Below are 20,190 nucleotides of genomic sequence, written 5' to 3'. Positions count from 1 at the left end.
GTGAAGACATAGGCCCACTATCCCTACAGCAAGAAAAAGAAAAAATAGGTCACTACCAAAACAACTCGGACAAAAAACAGAGAGTATGAAAACTAACGCACAAGGAACATCGCAGTAAGAGGGCACCCCTGTTTTCACAAAAAGCACCAACAAAGACCAAGGGCACCCTCTGGAGGCAACGAAGATACAAGCACACAGGCACATAAGAAAATCAACAAAATAATCAAAATCCTAATGGAAACCCTAGCCCCTTCGCCAAAAAGGGCACAACCAAAACCTTGTCGCCTAAATACCTACGAGTCCCCGAACAAAGAAACAGAAGCAAAAAAGAAAAAAGCAACAAACTTTGTACAAAAAGAAGGCATGCAAGGATGAAAAGCGATAGGAGCAGCGACAAACAAAGCATACAAAGCATGAAAGAAACACAATATCAGAAAGACAAGGGAAGAATACCAACCTGTGCGATAAGAGAAGGAATGAGCGCAATAGAACCAATGAAAGCCCCGAGAAGCCAAAGAAAGGAACGATATTTCTAATAAATGAAAGAAAATTCTTTTCGCTGAGCAAAGAAGTGCAGAAAAGCGAGCGTAGGGGCAAGATAAAAAATGAAACAGGAGGAAGAAGGGAATTGAAAACTAAAGGTAAAAACCTCTCCTTTGATTTTCAAACGAAGTCACAAAGAGGGAAAAGAAACGGCAAAGCAAAAATGAAAGCTTAATTAAAAGGCATTAAAAGCATGTGCATATTTCCAAGGAAGTAACCCCCCTCGAGGAATAAAGCGCAAACAATAAAGGAGGCAAAAAAGGAAAAAACGCTTCGCATTTAAACTCAGCGCAAAACTCTCCAACAAGAAGTACAGCTTGGACCAAGATGCTCGAACACGACTCCCCTAAGGGATCGAGGCTAGAAAAAATGACCTCATGGGAAGATCGAAGCTCGAGCAGGGGCACTGTTCATACCATGGGTCGAGCTAGGCGAGCCGGCTTGAATAAAGACAAAAACGACCGACTTCTTGTAAAGGTTGGTTGATGGCAATGACCTAAGTTGTATAGGTTTGGATTTTCACACTGAAAGAGGATTAACGTTGCAAGCATAGACCAAACCCAACAATCGATCATCGATCAAATTGGAAATTCAAAAGATGTGTCACAATTCAAAACCAATCTAAAACCGAGAGTATTTGACTCCCGGGTCGTCTCCCAAGGAATCACTTGAGAACAATGAGTGTGCAATTCTGGTTGTAGTGATCAAGGGGTTGTCAACAAAAAAATGAACATATAAAGCAATAAAAAACATGCAAAATTGTAATGATTGAACTAATGAAGAAATTAAAGAACCGACTATGTAATATAAACAAGTAAAGTATAAAAGAGATTAACATAGAGGTGTATGAAAGATTGGAAGTATAAAAAGAGTCTTGCCTTGGAGTGAGCTAAGGGTCCTTTCCTTTTTGGAACCACAACTATGACAATTATGATGGATTAGTCTCACTTGATCAACCCTCACATCGGAAAGTAAGTTAAATGAGCATAAGTGTTCTTAATCCACAAATCCTAAATTGCTGGCTAATTGCCTTAGCAACAAATTAGCGTTAGTGGGAACAAAGACAATTAACAATCCAAGAATTGACACTAATTGTTGGACATTCCAACTCTAGGAACCCAATTGCTCACTTTACCCAAGCCAAGAGACAAAATTTAGCCTAAAATCATATTTGACATTTTGTCAAATACTTAGTGGGCAAAAACCTTAAACATGGGAAAAATGAGAAAAGACTTGAAACTAAAAGCAATAATTGATCTCAATCAACAAGAATAACACAAGAAAGCATAAAACAAACATCAAACATCAAATCCATCAACAAGAAATTGAAATTGCAAGAGAGAAGTAAAATTGAACTATAACTTAATTATAAGAAAAAGTAAGAACAATGTAACTATAAAGAGTAATAACAAGAGAATACTTACAATGGAAGCTAGCAAAATCCAAGATAAAAAATGGAAATAGCACTTGAATGTAAAACCCTAATATAAACCCTAGTAGAGATGATGAAAAACTTAGAGAAAACTAAACTAAAAACTTCCTACTACTACTCCTAAACTATCCTAATGATATGCTATGTTATCTCCCTCATTTCTCCTCCATTATGAGATAAAAGACTTTAAAAATGGGCCTCCGAAGCCCTCAAATCACGAATCACGTGCCATTTTAATGAAGTCATGCGCGCGTGTGCGTCCGCACACTTTGCGAAAATCCCTTCCTGTGCGTACGCACAAGTAGCTGTGCGCACGCACACTAGGCGATGCTTGTCTGGACGCGCGACGCGCTCGAAATGATCCACGCGCTCTGCTTGGGCTCCTATGCGTACACAAAAGTGGCTGTGCGTACGCACACGTCTCTGAACTTATCTTCTTTGATTCTTCATATTTCCTCCACTTTGCATGCTTTTCTTCCATTTTCTCCAACCCATTCCTACCTTATACACCTGAAATCACTCACAAAAAGTATCAAGGCATCAAATAGAAGGCAAATGGGATAAAATAGATCAAATTGGGCATAAAAGAGCATATTTTCATAATCAAGCACAATTTGGGAGGAAAGTTCAAAAGCATGCTATTCAAGGGAATAAGTGCAAGTTTGTGTGACGAAATCTATTCAATTCTAACCAGAAATCATCATCAAATATGAGTTCATCAATTTTCCCACACTTAAACACTATCATGTCCTCATGCTAAACATACTCAAAGGAGATAGATGAAAGGGAGAATGACTTATGCTATATACTACTTAAATGCAAGCAACTATCCTAAGGCTAATTGCCAATATGTACTATGATGAGAGTTGGTAGAAACAGACCATGAAATTCCAATCCATCACAAGAGAGCTTTAGGGCCAATGCAATGAGTTCATGCACTAAGATCAATGCCTACAGAATTGAATTAAAATTTTCAAAACTATCCAATTAAACAACTTGCAAGAAGATACAATATAAGGTGTAAGAACATAGAATTGAGCGATCGAACCCCTCACCGGATGTGTATCCACTCAATTCACTCAGTGTTTAGGGTTTAACCACTCAATTCTCCTTTAATCATGCTTTTCAAAGATTTGCAAGTCAACTAACAATCAACTAGTACTTAATGCATGAATAACAAATATCATGAGGTCTTTAGAGGGATGTAATAGGGCTAGGGTTTAGGTAGGATGAAATATAGTTAAGTAGACTTAAAGAATTAGTTCTTTGATTAGCTTGAGTGTCCACCTAATCCCATATCACCTATATACACATATCATTACAACCTATCTACCCATTTCCTTTTCTATCTCACCTCACTCATGTATTTTCTTTTCAAACATAGCGTATGCATCCTTTATTTAACTCTTTATTTCATACTTTGTTGTGCACAATGTTTTTTTTCTTTTTTTTTTTTTAAATTGAACTATGAATGCATATGTCTTAATTAATAAAATGCATGAGTATTACCTAATTGTCAAATAATTTTTCATAATGAGTTCATGCCTCTATCACCAATGTTTTCCAAAATTCCCCCACACTTAGAATTTACACACTAATCCACCCAAGCTAATCAAAGATTAATTCGAAGACATCAACGGTTTTCCGCTTAAGGGGAGTAATGTGCTTATCATCAGAACAAAAAGAGATTTATAGGCTCAAGGGATTCACAAAGGTGAATGCAAGGGTTGGCCATATAGGTTAGTGAGTTTAACATCAAAGATGGCCTCAATCATGCTAAATGCATCCAAACACAAATACATGACATAAAGAATCATGCAAATCAATGATCACAATAAAAAAGGATTATAAACACACACAAGAACAACATTATGGTTGAAAAGGTGCAACCATCTATTAAAGCTCAAATCTCACAAGGTATGTTGTTCGAGCTCTTTACCATGTTCTACTTAGCAAAATACTCCAAGCAAGTTGGTAAACACAATATTTCCTTCAATTCAATCCATGGTATGCCCTAGAAAAGATCTCATGGAAATTCCTCGGTGTTTCACCAATTTATTCATTCTATCATGCAACATGCAAATACTAACTACCAAATATCCATAAACGATAAAAAAATATTTACAACAAACCAAACAAGATGAAATAGACATAAAAGTACTCAAAATGAAGGCAAAAAAATACTACTAGAAACATTGCAAAATGCCTTGAAAAGAGAAATTTTACCCCCCTTGAAATCATCGATCTTCCCCACACTTAGTTTGTGCATGGTCCTCCGTGCATGCTTATGCTCCGAGAGTATGAAGAGGGGCCACCTTCAGCTGGTGGACTCAGAAGTGGGTTGGTCAACTGCATCATGCTCTTCCCCAGCTAGCTCGGATGAAGCTCTAGGAATTAGGCCGGAATCTCTTCCTTTTAGCCGTGCTGATATCCACTCGAAACACTTTTGCTCCAAAAGCTCCATGTTGTGGATATCGTGCAATATATCTTGTAATAATTCTGGAAGAGGACGGAGAAAAGGTAAAGCAGTTGATGAAGTTGGTGAACTTGATGGTGGTGATGTGGGTGTCTTCCTCTCGGAGGGTGTTGTGATTGTTGATCTCTCCAAATCTCCCCTCGGAATGAACTTGTTGCCTCTTAGAACCCTGAACATAATGTCTCTCGGACGCTCCTCTACCCCCGTTGCTGTTGCTAAACGCATCACCATTGATGGAAAAGGGATGTTGATGTTCTTCTTCTCAATCAGTTTCCATATCGATGTGCGTAATAAAGGCACAATGGCTATACTCTTTCCTTCCATGATAGCCCAAAGTAGCAAAGCAGTCTTAAATCTCACATGGGTAGCATGGGTGCTGGGAATGATGTATTCCGCCATAATTTGATGCCATATACGAGCTTCGACATTCAAATCAGAGTAAGCTATAGTTGCGGGAATAGAATTTCTCCCTTTGCTATACTCCCATGAAGCACCGGGACGGCCAATTCTCTCTAGTATGGGAGTCAAAGACAGTCTCCCCTTGAACACACTCGTCTTGATCCTTGAATAATCATCCTTCTCGGGCGGAATGTGGGGGATCTTCAACAGAGCTTCAAGAGCTCGTTTGGAAGTATCCAACCTCTTTCCCTGGAGGAATACCGACTCCGCTTTCCAATTTTGGTAGTTGGCATAGAATTCCCGCACCATGGTTTTGTTGACTTCAATTAGGTCTTGCTTAAGAAACTCCCAATGAAGTGAGACAATCCGCTCATGGATGACCGTTTTGTACTTGATCGGAACCTTAAGCGTCCGTTCCCAATGGATTGACCTTTTCTCAATTTTGTCATATTGGAACTCGGCTCTCTGGTTGACTAAGACATCCGGTTTATCACTCGGGCGATCCATGAAATATGGTCTTGATGCGCGGGTTGTAGGTTGCACAACCGGTAAAGCGACCGGTTTCTTACCCTTTCTTTCACATCCTAGAGAAAAAAAGAACAGAAAATTTCAAGGTCATAGGACAACAGTAAGTTAATATCAATGAGGAAGCACTTAATAAATTCAAGAAAACCAAATTCTTAGTTGGAAGCTTGAAGATAGTGTGGTTCACAAAAGTGGCAGTGTGTACATTCCAATGGTGCGCGCAGTTGGAACACACACACCGACTGCACACAACGGCAATCACACTCTTAAGGCAACTCAAAGTTCAAAGTTTTCCAACTAAGTGCTCAAGTTGCAAATACAAAACAAAGAAATGCAAGCAACTCCAAGTAAGCACCAAAAGGAAATTGTCAATTGTTCATCCTCAACAAGTGGTAATCACATATACAACATTCTTAATTTGAAGCCAAAAGATGTTTGATCAAGACATCATCAAAAGTTGAATATTTGTAAAGTGGTTACTCAATTTAAATTCCAAGATGAACAATGAAACTCATATTCTACCAACACAATGCATTTGCAACTAAAGTCACCCATTAACAAGTTACACAAATCTTTGAAAAATATAGGTGGTTGAACTCAAAGTATAGAAACAAGGAAATGCATTAGTAAAGCAATTTGATCGAAATCAAAATTCAGAATTGAAGTTGCATAATTCATACAATATGCCTAACAAAAGATCAATTGAAAGCATATGATGGCTAAGTCATATGAATCAAACAAAATATTCTTTGAGGCATTTTATCGAACATGTGGTATGCAATGCGCAAGTTCATCACAATTAAGCTCAAATTTGATCATAAGCAACCCAATAAACAAGCAACATAACTTTGCAATACAAAGAAATGACAATGAATTTCATACATAATCTGTTTTGCATTAGAATGATCCTGAATACCCTTAATACTATATGGATGCAGGAACTTTCTTCTGGAATGTGCTGCAAAGGTTGGTGTAGAAGGTGCAGATGACTTTCTTAAGAACCCCAACAATGGATTGAAGGGGGTAACCTTTCTATAATCAAACTCACTCATGCTTGATTTAGATTCAGGGTATTGCCAAAATATATTCCATTTATGATACTTCGGTTATTAGGTGTTCGATGTTCTAACTTTCAAATGCTTAATGTGCCTTGTTTTTGTTAAAACATTAAAAACTTAAGGCCTTGTTCCAGTTTTCATTTTCATTGTATTATGTTTTTAGGATTTTATCAAAAAGAAAAAATAGTGAAAATCATGAATATGATACTATTATGTTTTTTGTTTCCATTTTTTCCTTTGCAAGATCCTAAAATAGGACACAGAAACAAAACACACCCTTATGTCTTGCAACTGTGTTAGATTGCACATTTGTGTAGTTTTCATGAACGAGTTTGCAAATTATACAAGATTTCGTGGCAACTGATATTGCTTTCTATTCCATGTCTCTACATAGGTTGAGGATGAACTCAGAACATACTCAAGTAACATTGGAGGAGTTCCATATTATGTGGTGAGTGTATAGAAATCCAAGTCAGTTTGTTAAGATTACAAAAGGTCATCACTCATCATTCTCATCGTCGCCACTTTCGAGCAAATTCACTCATTTGAATCATATTTTGCAGATTAATGGGAATCACAAGCTGAGTGGTGCTCAACCAACCCCCTGAGGTCTTTCTGAGAGCTTTTGAAGTTGCTACAAGTTAAACTTCTCAGTTATAAACTTTCCCATTTTGTCATACACAACCTTGTTCTTGCAAATAATACGTTGATCTTTGACATGCGATCTATACTCCACTGTACCAAATATGAAAACAATCCATCTTACCTCTTCTCCATTGTAAATTATTCCTTAAAAGTTACAACTATTAATAATAAAGTGAATGACCATGTCTTTGCTGGTATGTAATTTAATGCACACTATACTTGTGAGTTGTGTCCTACACCAAAAGTTGTCACTAACATGTTTGGTTTTATTGCTTAAATTTTACATTAACTTTTCAGTCAAGAAGTTTCGCTTGCAGAATTTTTATGATGCAGTACTTTTTTTAACTACAAACTTTTAAATAACAAGGTTTTTACCATCTGAATTAGACACATATAAGCTAATGGTTATTGACATTTTTAAGTTATGGTTGAATTTATTCAATTTACAACTAATGATGTTATGAGTTCTTAACCTTAAAATAAAAAGGTACAGTTACTAAGAAATACTGCAGTTTTCATTCAATTTACAAGAAACAAAGGATATTTTTAAGTAAAGCACTTCATTAAGGTTACATTGTCCTTGGCTAGAGTTGTTTCCCATTTTGTCTTTGCATAATATGTATCTGACTTGGGTGCACATGTTTTCATCTTTGCTTATAATGCATGTATATACAAGTATTTGAAGAATATGATTATTGCTCCTTTGGTTTGTAACTTGGAAGGCACAAAAGTACAATCGTAAAAGCTATTAATTCGTTGTTTAAGAAAATATTTGAACTGAAACTACTGGCAACTGAAGTTTGTTTATTTGAACTTTTCCTGAATTTCTGTTAAGAATGCATTAGCTTACATGATCATGAACTTTTGCTTTCAAATTTGTTTTAATTGATCCAAACCAAGTAGCAGTTGTTACTAGTTTAATTTACTCATTTCACCAAAGGTAAAAAATGGGTAGAAGTTTTATGGATAAACTCCATGTATAGCCATCAAACTTATCCATGAAATTTACAGAGTTCATTTTATCTGCAAAATACATCATTGGTCAAATGTAAAATTGCAAGAGCACTAGGATCAAAGAAAAAGAGAAGAAAAAAATTCTTGAAAGGAGAAACTGATGAGAAAGTTTCCATCTACAATTGCCTTATCCTTTTTCCTCATAATAAGTTTTGGCAATAGAAACATGGATGATATTGAACTCACAATAATGGTTAAGCAAACTTGTTATATACTTATGTACATGACAAGGCTTAATCTGAAGTATTCACAATGTCTATAATTTGTATTTGTATCTTTGCTTTCCTTTGTTGCTGGCTTCATCTTCGACACAAACTTTTTCACTCAAAATTACGTCGTTTCATCAAATACCATCACCTACACATGTCAACAAAAACAAATAAAAAGTATAACAGACAACTATCATAATTCACTGAACTCCAATTTCAACTATAAAATAAATATGATTAAACTGCAAGATATCATTTATTGTGGTATAGTTTTAAATGATTGTGTGTAAATTACAAGAAATTATTAGCACCAAGCTTCTCAAAAGCACAAGCATGCAATATCACACATAAAACACAATGTAAATGTAAACTGAGTGGAAGTCAAGTCAGAGAAAGCTTACAGGCACTCAGTTCTGAATGCTTCAACCTACCTCGAATTTCAACTCTCACAAACCACTCCAACAGAATAATATTTTTTATAATAATAAATATTTAGAAAATCTAAAAATTGAAAAAATTGAAGCAATTTCCATGGAGGAAAAGATTACAAGATCTAGAGGGTAAGGTCACTATAGGCCAAAGAGAGGCCAAACTAAAAAGGGTTGATCACATGGAGTTCTTTTCATTTTGGCATCACAAAATACTTTCATGTACTAGAGCCTCATGTAGAGGCGAGCCAAAGCATCTGATCCAGTTCTGGATGCAATATCCAGCTCTAAGTTGTAGTTGCTTGCAAGGAAGATTTTGCATGCAAAATAACAAATTAAATGTATGAATTATGAAAGTAACAAGGAGATGGCTAAAAATATTGGGAAGGATTTGCTGCATCAGGGCAAGTCAGTTTTTAAGCAAGCAATCGCATAATGATTAATTAATTAAAATAAACAAAAATAATTAATTAATTAAATACTTCATTAGTAAATTACATTAAATTACAATTGTATACATATATTTACACACATATACTAGCCTGGATAAAACTAACACTTTGAAAAGCTAATCCTTTCCTTTTGTTATCTAACCATAATAAAAAAGAGATTAAAAATACTATAAAACCTAACATTAGAGCTATCAAAACGCCTCCTAAGATCGTAAACCATAACATTGGTATGGTATACGAATTCACTGTTACCCAACTTTTCTCAGTTCTATGTACCAAATCAGAAATTACATGCAAAGGGGCTAATGCCCAAAATATTAGCTCCAAACATTGGAGCATAGGATAAATTCGTTTTATTAAAATTAAATTTATAATAAAGCTCCAAGACACTACAGAAATCGGTACCATCGAAGTAAAAGACATAGCAAAACCTTCCTGAAAATTGAGAACCTTATTTTTGTCAAATTTAGGAAGGCTAATAAAATGCAGTAGTTCCAACACGACTACTGCAGAAACCAGTAGAATGAAACCTCGCATCCTTGGATCCATTTTCTTGATGATTCACCAACATTCCCAAATATATAAGCTAATTCTTGATAAACGGAACCCATACTGAGAAGATTGCTGCAAAAAAATGGAGTAATTATATGAACGCAAAAAATATTGCTCCAACCCATACTCAGAATGTTGCTTGTAAAACAAACAAGTATTTTCTCTCTAGAAAAATTTACATGAAATAATTACGAAAGGCAACTTACAGCGCTCAGGTGGGTCATCGGTGTTAGATAGGTCATCAGAGTTAGATGTGGAGTACTTCTCTCCGAATCATAAGCTTGCTGAAAAGAATAATCAAAAGAGAATTAATTTAGGGTAAAGGAAGGTTAGAGGGAAGAGGGTAGTTTTTTTTGTCAAGACCATGGGACGTAATGGACCCAGACCCAATAAACAGAAACCTTATTCCCACCCAACCCAATTCAACTCACCAACATCCATGCTTCTCAAACTGACGCCAGCGAGCACGTTTTTGTATTCAATTGAGAAAAATTGGGCAGCAGAGTTTGGGTTTTTAACCACACTCAGAATATTGCTTGTAAAACAAACAAGTATTTTCTCTCTAGAAAATTTACATGAAATAATTACGAAAGGCTACTTACAGTGCTCGGGTGGGTCATCGGAGTTAGATATGGAGTACTTCTCTCTGAATCATAAGCTTGCTGAAAAGAATAATCAAAAGAGAATTAATTTACGGTAAAGGAAGGTTAGAGGGAAGAGGGTAGTTTTTTTTGTCAGGACCGTGGGCCATAATGGACCCAGACCCAATAAACAGAAACCTTATTCCCACCCAACCCAATTCAACTCACCCACGTCCCTACTCCTCAAACTGACGGTAGCGAGCACGCTTCTGTATTCTATTGGGAAAAATTGGGCAGCAGAGTTTGGGTTTTTAACCACACTCTGTTACTGAAACGAGGCGTGCATCGGAGGCCGCTGGCGAAGAAGCAGTGAGGAGCAGAATTGTGTACTTACAATTTCCATAGTAAGTGTAAAAATCTTAAAGGAGATTGTGCTTAATTGCTTACCGTCACTGTTCCTTCACCAGTTATTTATAATAGTATTAGCCACCCTATCTTTTCTTTTCTTTTTTCTTCTAAACGAAAGAGAGAGATACCTGTTACAGCCATTCCATTTTTTATCTTTGCCATACCTCCATACCCAGACTGTTCCATTTTGGTGAATTCTTTTTCTACTCCTGGAACTGAGCTATATAGCTAACTACTCTTCTTATATTACCTAATATGTATGCTTGACTAACAATATCAATATACTTAGAAAACAAGTAACAAAGTATGACAGCACGTTTTGATTATGTTGCATAATTTGTGATCATGTTTTAAAGCTTTCATATAATTACAAATAGTTGATCATAAATAGATGACTTCTCTGGTAGCATAGGTGTTAGTAGCTAAGCATGAATATGGTTTGATTGGTCAATAGCATTATTAACATGTGGTGTAATATGAGGTCATTGGAAAGATTAATTATTTGGTCTAACGAGAGTGTATTTGTCCTAAGCTCACTGTAATTATTTACCTGCCAAAAAATAATGTTTGTGATACGGGCCATTGGCCTTGATTAGAAAAGAATTGTTTCATGGAATGATCTAATTGCTTACAAAATTATGGAAAAGAAAATAAACATTTTTGGCCCTTTTTTATTTAAATAAAGTAAATTACTTATTTACTCAAATAAATGAAGGTAACTTAATTCATACCATTGTCCACACTAATAATCTATCTTTTACAGAAGATGACGATGAAATTCATGGTTACAGTTTGTTAAATAGCTGGATGAAATCAATTCAAAGAATCAATATAGGCAGCAATCATGGGAAGCTGGTAATCAAAGTATGCATCAATATGCTGCTCCACACAATGCTCACTCCTCTCAGGGCATCTTCCAGCCTCTGGAATGCAACCCCACTTTGCAGATTGGGTAACAATTAATTAAAATATTGATCAATATAATTATTAAAAGAAGTATTTGTTATACTTGTTATAAATCAAATGCTATGTAAAATCTAATAATTAGATGATGAGTGAGCCGATCAATCATTTAGATAAATAAATATACCTAATAAAACTCTTTAATATATGATTTGTTTTTTATTTTTATTTTAAAATATTTATCGTTGATGTATCTACAACAAATAACAATAAAAGAGTCTTAACTCATTAAGTGTAGTCGATTCTATTCTATAGACATGATATGAATGATACCATTTGATTCATACAGCCGACTTCATCTGATGAGATAATAAAACTTTGTTGATGTTGTTTATTGTTGATGTGTATACTATTTGGATATAAATGCATCAAATTTGAATTAGTTATTTAAATAAAATAATGTTCTAATATTTGTGTTGTAATTATGCAGCAGTGACTATATGTACAATGGGGTAGGACCAGATCAGATAACTGCAACAACAACAACAACTCAAGCTCAACAAGTAAGTGGTTTCATCCCTGGATGGATGCTTTGAGCTCATCACTATATTCAACTTTTGCAACATTAAAAGAAAATCCAAAAGAAAAAGCACCTCACAAAAAAAGGAGGGTGCAAAATTAAAGCCAAAAGAAAAAAAAAAGTTTGTGATCACGTTTTACAGCTTTTATATAATTATAAATAGGTTATTTTTTTTGGTAGCATAGATGTTAGTAGCTAAGCATGATTATGGTTTAACTGGCCAATAGCATTATTACATGTGGTGTAATATGAGGTTGTCATCGAAAATATTAATTATTTGGTCTAAAGAGAGTGTATTTATCTTGGAGTTTTCATTGTAGAATTTGTGTGTTTTTCACATGTTCATTTGGGATTATAGATATTGCTGTCACTCAAATAGTAACAGGATGACGGTTTATTATTATTATTATTTGAAAATTATAATATTATTCTTCTTCTTGATAAGGTAACTGACGCCTTTTTTATATTGTATTTGGGCTTTTAGAAAAAAAAAAGTGACATCATCAAAACAGGATGATAAAAAACATTAAGGTTACTGTAAGGTCAATAAAAAAATTTACCTGCCAAAAAATAATGTTTGTGACCTAGGCCATTGGTCTTGACTAGAAAAGAATTGTTTTATAGAATTATCTAATTGTGTGCAAAATTATGAAAAAGAAAATAAACACTTTTTGACCTTTTTTTAAATAATTAAAATAAACACAATATTAATTAATTATTTTTTTCTAAAGATTGTCCACCCCTGGGCTCCAAAAAAATCTACGTGATGTTTACACAGTAAATAGACCCATATCTCAAATAATATGTGCTCAACACCATTTAGCATTCTCACATACACTTATCTTATTATTGCACGTTTTTATTGTGTTTATTGCAATTATTAGACTAACTTCTAATCCTCAACTATTGCGTCCGGTGTCCGTCAAAGTTGTTCTTATTTGACTAACTATTGCACATTGCATTGATGCCTTCCTGACATTGAAGTTTTTTTTTTAATTATTATAATGGCACCACTAGCATTATGCTATGTCATTTAATGAAATGTGTTAATTATTTATTATTTAGTAAACTAAAGTAGATATATACATCTAGAATTGACATATTAGCTAATAAAATTATTAGTAATTTATATTACTATTGAAAAAAAATTATTATTTTTTAAAATTACTAGGAGTAATAATAATGCTTGACAAGATAGATATTTGGATTACTTTAAAAAATAATTTAAAAAGATAATGTTGTAAGTGTAAAAATCTTAGAGGAGATTGTGCTTAATTGCTTACCGTCACTGTTCCTTCACCAGTTATTTATAATAGCATTAGCATCCCTATCTTTTCTTTTCTTTTTTCTTCTAAACGAAAGAGAGAGATACCTATAAGCTATTCCATTCTTTTATCTTTGCCATACTTCCATACCCAGACTGTTCCATTTTGGTGAATTTTTTTCTCCTCCTGGCACTGAGCTACATAGCTAACTAATTTTCTTATATAACCTAATATGTATGCTTGATTAACAATATCATTATACTTAGAAAATAAGTAACAAAGTATGACAGCACGTTTTCATCACGTTGCATAATTTGTGATCACGTTTTAAAGCTTTCATATAATTACAAATAGTTGATCATAAATAGGTGACTTCTCTGGTAGCATAGGTGTTAGTAGCTAAGCATGAATATGGTTTGATTGGTCAATAGCATTATTAACATGTGGTGTAATATGAGGTCATTGGAAAGCTTAATTATTTGGTCTAACGAGAGTGTATTTATCTTAAGGTCACTGTAATTATTTACCTGCCAAAAAATCATGTTTGTGACACGGGCCATTAGCCTTGATTAAAAAAGAATTGTTTTATGGAATGATCTAATTGCTTACAAAATTATGGAAAAGAAAATAAACATTTTTTGGCCCTTTTTTATTTAAATAAAGTAAATTACTTATTTACTCAAATAAATGAAGGTAACTTAATTCATACCATTAGTAATACCCTTGTTATTTATTATTAAATCTGCAAACGATTTAAAATTAAAATAGATAAATCGCATATGATGTCACCCATATGGATCAAAATCTTACAATACAATATTGAAATAGTTTGCTAAATTCGAAGCATACCATAACTAAAGAGGTGATGTGACAAAGGTGCATTAATAATTTAAGGCAACTACTCAAATGAAGATACTAAAAACATCTTTTTATGAAGATTTTTGTGTTAAAAGTGTACTTTGTTTGTTTAGCCACACTTTAAAAAAAATAACACTTTTGTAACACATCAAAATCAAACCATACATTTCATCATCTAATGGTAAAAAAGAAGCATCTTCATATAAAGACAATAATGAAATCTTCATGGTAGTATCCACCATAATTTAATATTAATAATGATTCCTGTATGCCACCACTAAAAGACAAATATAATGCGGAACCCTTTCTCTATTTTCTCATTTTCTCTATAATTATGAACCCTTAATTAATTGGAAAAGAAATATTAAATGATGTCAATTTGTTTTCATTTTTCTATAACAAAAATTTAAAAATAGAAATCCTGAAAATTTAATTGAGAATACTGTCATTTATATAATAGTAAATATCTTTAAAATAACATTTCTTTTTATTCTTCGCTGTCCTATTTATATTTTTCTATCAATTTAAAATGCAAAATGATGAAATTTATATAATTTTACTATTTAAAATTAAATATTAAAAAGCAAAAGTGGCTACTAATAAAAATATGCCTAGATTATCATGCATGTGTCAAGCTGCCATATTGGTGGCAATATTCAGAATTACAAACCCTTCAAAACCCCTTATTTTTTGAATATAGTTTTCAACAAATATTTTTATAAACACATTTTCAATCTAGTTCACAATATCATAAGTTGTATGGCAGGACTCTTTTCTGCGCATATCAATTCATTCAGTCCATATCAATCTATTTTATGGGTAGAAAAAATAATCTCTAGAAGACATTTTAGAAAAATTTTTTAGTAGATAATCATATATGCATACAAATTACAAAATGTTATCTACACTAAAAAAATTATATTTCGTGCTCATCTTATATTTAAAACACAAATAATAAGAACGGGTAAACAAAGAAGAAAGTAGCAAACAACTGTTCTACTAAAACTGGAAAGAGTAATCTAAAAGAAATAGAAAGTGAGAAGTGAAAACCAAAATAGTAAATTAGCAATAAAAATGAGATTAAATCTTCAAATACTCAAATACTTAAGTTGTGGTGACTTCTCCTTCGTTAAAATTGAGTTAAATCATAAGCCATTTAGAATAAGTTTTGTTGTAGTATAGTAATGCATTTAGTTGCAATTTTTTTTAATGAGCAACTCCAATAAAGAAGTTAAATTTATTTAGCTGTGAGAATTTTTTTTATCATAGTTAATTGTTCAAACATTTAATTCAGGAGTATCTCGTAGTTTTTTCTTGTAAAATTCTTTTCAGGTCAATGATTACTGGTAAAGAAATATATACAAAAAAAAAACAGAATGCAAATGAAACAACTAATATATGCTAATAGCAATGCAAAATAACAAATAAAAGGACACATCAAGTGTGCATTCAAATTAATATATGCTAACAGCAATGCTAATATATTTTTCTTCCCACTATGACATCAAGTGTGCATTCAAATTGGATGTCTCAGCACAATGCATAGAAGTTAATAACTATATTTAAACCCCAAGTGATTTGTGTATTTCTCTTTTTTTAAAAGTCCACCAAATTAGGTATGTCACCGCAATGAGCAAACAATAGTATTCTAAGTGTCCTGTCGGTGAGTGCACACTATCAATAACGAACATGGATCTAGTTATGTGTGATGTTTAACACCAGCCAGACTTCCTCAAGCTAGAAAGCTTACAAACCAAAAGCAACAAACAAGATATGAATTTTCAGCCATTCATTTCATTTTAACCATTTGTCAGAGATGACTATTAAAACACAATCCGTATCTAATAAAGCTGTCTCCCAAATGTAATGTAATTATATGCATTATATGTGAGTAGAAGACAAATATAATTTACATGGTGGTTATACTCCAATTTCAAACACATAAACGAGTGGAATACTGGAATTAGAAAATATCATGATTTCTAGGTAAAGAGGGAGCACTCGAGAAGATAAACAACTGAGCTTTTTTTTGAGCTTTTCTCACTATGCAGGGACGGCTAAAGCTCCAATGATGATAAATCAAAATTTAAAAAATAAAAAAAGGAGGACATAGAGAGAGTAAACAACATACCAAAGCTGTAGCACATATAAAAGTTGCAGTCTGAGCAGAACATGCTCTCGTACTAAATGGAAACCGTGTATAAGTAGGCTTCAGTGATCTTGAACTATAAGTCGTCCGCCGTTGTCCTGGAAAGTTGTCTGAAGAAACAATATTCCTCTTGTTGTGCTGACCACCTGTTCTCACTGTTAAACAATATAATAAACAAAATCACCATTTTATTATCATCACAATAGTTAAAATTCTGAGTTATACATTTGATTAATTCTATTAATAAGAAAAATAGTCTAACTTCTTAACTACTTACACGAGACAGAAAGTTGAAAAACCAAGTATCCTAAATCTATAGACTATAAACTCTTAGCTGTACAATGTGTATAAAAAAATGCCTTTTGGGTGAGGAGAAAGTATCCGATTGACACAACAGTATTGAAAAACCAAACTTACAATCTTGATTTGCTGTTCTTGCTGTGACAACTAACAAAGAATTGAAAATGAGTAGTAGGAACATTAGAATTCTTTCATTCATGATCAACTCAAATGAGGAAAGAAAACTCACATTACTTTTGAAAGTCTAACATGGTAATATCATTAAGAATTACTACTAGCAAGAAAAATAGGGCATTCCTACATCATTTGATACAAAAATTTATAAAACGAATTGCCAATAGGATTAAGTCAAAACTAAATAATTACATCAATGTAGTAAACTTAAGCAAATTCAACAAAATATTGAAACTTCCCGGCAGTTGAGCTTTATAAATAAGATTATATTATATGGGGGTATCATGGAAACAATTCTTACAAGAAAAAAGTCCTGCTGAGAAAGTGACATAGAGAATTCAACTCAAAAACCTAAAGGTCACAAAAGAAGTGATACAAAACTACAAGTAGTACAAGAAAAGAATAAATTAATTGAACAAAAAATCTTTATCATAAAAATAAAAATATAGAAAACTCAAAGTATGAAACACACAAATTAACTAAATCGGAAGATAGATTCAGTTTTGCAAAATCAACACACATCAGCAACAACATCTTCAATTATAAAAGCAAACACTCGAAATTACTGATAAATGGAGAATTGGCAAACCTTGTTGCGAACAGCACAGAGTTGGAGGAGAGTGAGGAGATGCAGAGAGAGATGAGCTTGGAGCACAAGGGCAAAAGCTTGGAATCGTCGCAGAGAGCCAAACAATTTTCAACAAGGTTATTAGCAAGTCTAAAACAATGTTAAGTGCCTAAACCAAAGTAATAATAAAGGAAGGAAAAAAGCAGGAAAGGAGTCAATGACATATATAGAATTAGTGGTTTAATTGAATGTCTACATTGAAAAGATCAAGAGATATAAGTTATAACCCAAGAGTTCAACAACTTAGAAAGTGATTGAACATTTTAATCAAAGAAGAAAAAAAAGTGAAAGAAATGTGACTTACTTTTAAGTAGAGTGTAATCACATAGTTACTGTCAGCAACTGCTTCCCATACATATTGCTTATCAGATCAATGGTAGAAACAACAATCTAATTGCCATTCACATGCATATGAAACCCATTAAAAGTCAGAAAAACAACAAATCAAGAGAATGCAACTAAGAAGTCACACACACTACCTTCTCGACAATAAGATAAGCAGAGTAGAATCCACCATCAAATTAACCAATCAAACCATTATCTGCCCCAAATTAGAACAAGAAACAGCTAAAAATCAAGAAACATTAAAAGCAAAATAAAAAGAATAGTAAGCAACCTATTTTGACTACTATGCTGAGATTTAAACCAATTTAATTAAATTTTTTCATTCAATCTAAGCAAGCCTAAGACAATTGATCAGAATGAAATATTTTCAAGAGAACAAATGAAAAAAGGGAGAAGAACCTACCTCGCGAGTCTGCCGCCGGAGGAGAAACTCGCAGCACTGTAGCTCGATGGACGAGATTGCTGCGTAGGAGAACGTCGGAGGAGAAAATTGTCGCCAGAGGAGACGTCACAAGAGGAGACCGTCGCCGGAGGAGACGTCACAAGAGAAGACCGTTGCTAGAGGAAACGTCATATGTTTCCTGAATCATCAAGACGCTAAAACATAGTAACTGCTGTTTTGCAATTAGCATTTAAATCACATTGAGATTGCCATTAGGGCCTCTCTATAAATATGGAAGCTTTGTTATGCACCAAAATGGTGAAAAATAATACAAATAAAAAATGAACATGTTTCAATGGTTGCGGATGCAAATAGATAAATACTTAAGCAAATATTGAGGCCAAAAATTGAAGAAACACAGAATTCAAAACTGAGTCAGAGATCCGAGTTACTGTGATAGCTAAACATAGCTCAGAAAAAAAAGTGATTTAATGAAAAAGCCACAACTCAGTACAAGAAAAGGGAATGCAGGGATAAATGTCACCAATTATTATGGAGGGCCTTCTTTTTTCCCACAATCATGAATGGATTTTGAACTCAAGTTTCATAAAGTCAATGACAACAAAGTCAATGAAGCCAAAAAGATATTAACAGATAACTTCTAAATTGATGTTCTAACTTCTAACATAAACATGATTGACAAGTAGAACTCTCCTCAGGTTCAGTTTTGCATAGCTTAGAAACATTTTGACGCTTAGCACGGTACATAAGTACCAGCAAGTTGTGTAGTTCTTTTCATTTTGGCATCACAAAATACTTTTGTGTACCTGAGTCTCACGCAGAGGCGAGCCAAAGCATCTGATCTAGTTCTGGATGCAATATCCTCAACCTTGGCCGCATCAGATAAAGTCAGAGTCTCTGCGAGTATAAGCTCGCATAACTCTTTTAACGAACAAGCATTAGTCAATACAGATGAATGACCCCACCAGCAGCTAGTTTTCGGACCTCCCCAACACACCTGTGATTTGGAAATTTTCACATAAAAACCTATGCAGACATGAAGAATGAGGATTTTACTTACGCTACAGATAGATGCAGTACCAGTCAACAGGTGACAGGTACCAAGCATATGTAGATTTCTCGTTGGCTACCTGACCGTAACTATTGTAACCCCATCCATGAATTTTACCATCCCTCATTGAAATAAGCGTGTGGGAATGTCCATAGGCGACAAGCTTCACACCTTTTGGAACAACCAAAACTGGGATGTTCCGGAAAAATGTACGAGAGTTATTAGTGACGAACGAGAACAACCCAGTTTGGGGGCCAAGGCCTAATTGCCCGGATTGACCGCCACTCCGAGCGTAAAGTGCCCCTTCCTGAGTCAGAGCAGATGTGTGTACACCGCCACACACCAAATCCTTTATGAAAATACCATCAAGGGAAACCACCCTTCTTGGCAATAACTCTTTATCTCCATACTGGAGTGAAGAATGTCCAAGCTGGCCCATGCTTCGTAGCCCCCATGTGTAACTGAAAGGTGGAAGTAAATAATACAAAAATGTGAGTAAATATTGTCAAAGATGGCAAAAATTCATAATTGTTCAGATAATGTATTTCTCAATTCATCAAACAACCATAAGAAACTACACAAAGATAAAGTATGTTCTGCAATTACGCACATTCATAAAGACAGAATGGGGAAAGCAACTAAGCAAGAAACTTAAAAAAGTACATAGGTGAAGAAACATTAGATTGATTCAGAAAGAGCATGGCAATTGTAGATGGAAACTTTCTCATCAGTTTCTCCTTTCAAAAATTTCTTTCTTCTCTTTTTCTTTGATCCTAGTGCTCTTGCAATTTTACATTTGACCAATGATGCAT

General features: G+C 34.0%; 1 protein-coding gene and 1 long non-coding RNA gene across 7 annotated transcripts; one reads left to right on the top strand and one right to left on the bottom strand.

The window, feature by feature from the left end:
• Nucleotides 1-6,253: 6,253 nt before the first annotated feature.
• On the top strand, nt 6,254-7,314 carry LOC140180839 (uncharacterized). Its single transcript, XR_011874839.1, has 3 exons — nt 6,254-6,398; nt 6,828-6,884; nt 6,997-7,314. It is a non-coding gene; the product is annotated as an uncharacterized lncRNA (long non-coding RNA).
• Nucleotides 7,315-8,162: 848 nt separating this feature from the next.
• Nucleotides 8,163-19,957, bottom strand: LOC140172932 (ultraviolet-B receptor UVR8-like). Of its 6 annotated transcripts, XR_003815219.2 has the most exons (10): nt 19,408-19,957; nt 19,134-19,324; nt 18,328-18,505; nt 18,059-18,120; nt 17,541-17,969; nt 16,460-16,632; nt 10,543-11,661; nt 10,336-10,395; nt 9,940-10,017; nt 8,163-9,805 (listed from the first exon to the last, which is right to left on the bottom strand). XR_003815219.2 is itself a non-coding variant. In XM_072223224.1 (9 exons), exons 1-2 carry the CDS (start codon nt 19,815-19,817, stop codon nt 19,270-19,272), a joined length of 465 nt encoding a protein of 154 aa, XP_072079325.1. In that variant the 5' UTR covers nt 19,818-19,957; the 3' UTR covers nt 8,163-9,805; nt 9,940-10,017; nt 10,336-10,395; nt 10,543-16,632; nt 17,541-17,969; nt 18,059-18,120; nt 18,328-18,505; nt 19,134-19,269. The 6 variants fall into 6 exon arrangements, 1 of the variants encoding a protein (XP_072079325.1); XR_011875499.1 differs by having other exon boundaries at nt 10,165-10,395; nt 10,543-16,632; XR_011875501.1 differs by having other exon boundaries at nt 10,165-10,395; nt 10,851-16,632.
• Nucleotides 19,958-20,190: the final 233 nt, after the last annotated feature.

Source organism: Arachis hypogaea, chromosome 17 (assembly GCF_003086295.3).
Source record: "Arachis hypogaea cultivar Tifrunner chromosome 17, arahy.Tifrunner.gnm2.J5K5, whole genome shotgun sequence".
Taxonomy (NCBI): Eukaryota; Viridiplantae; Streptophyta; class Magnoliopsida; order Fabales; family Fabaceae; genus Arachis; species Arachis hypogaea.
The sequence above is the reverse complement of the archived record's forward strand: the minus strand, read 5'-3'. Positions and strand labels throughout refer to the sequence as shown.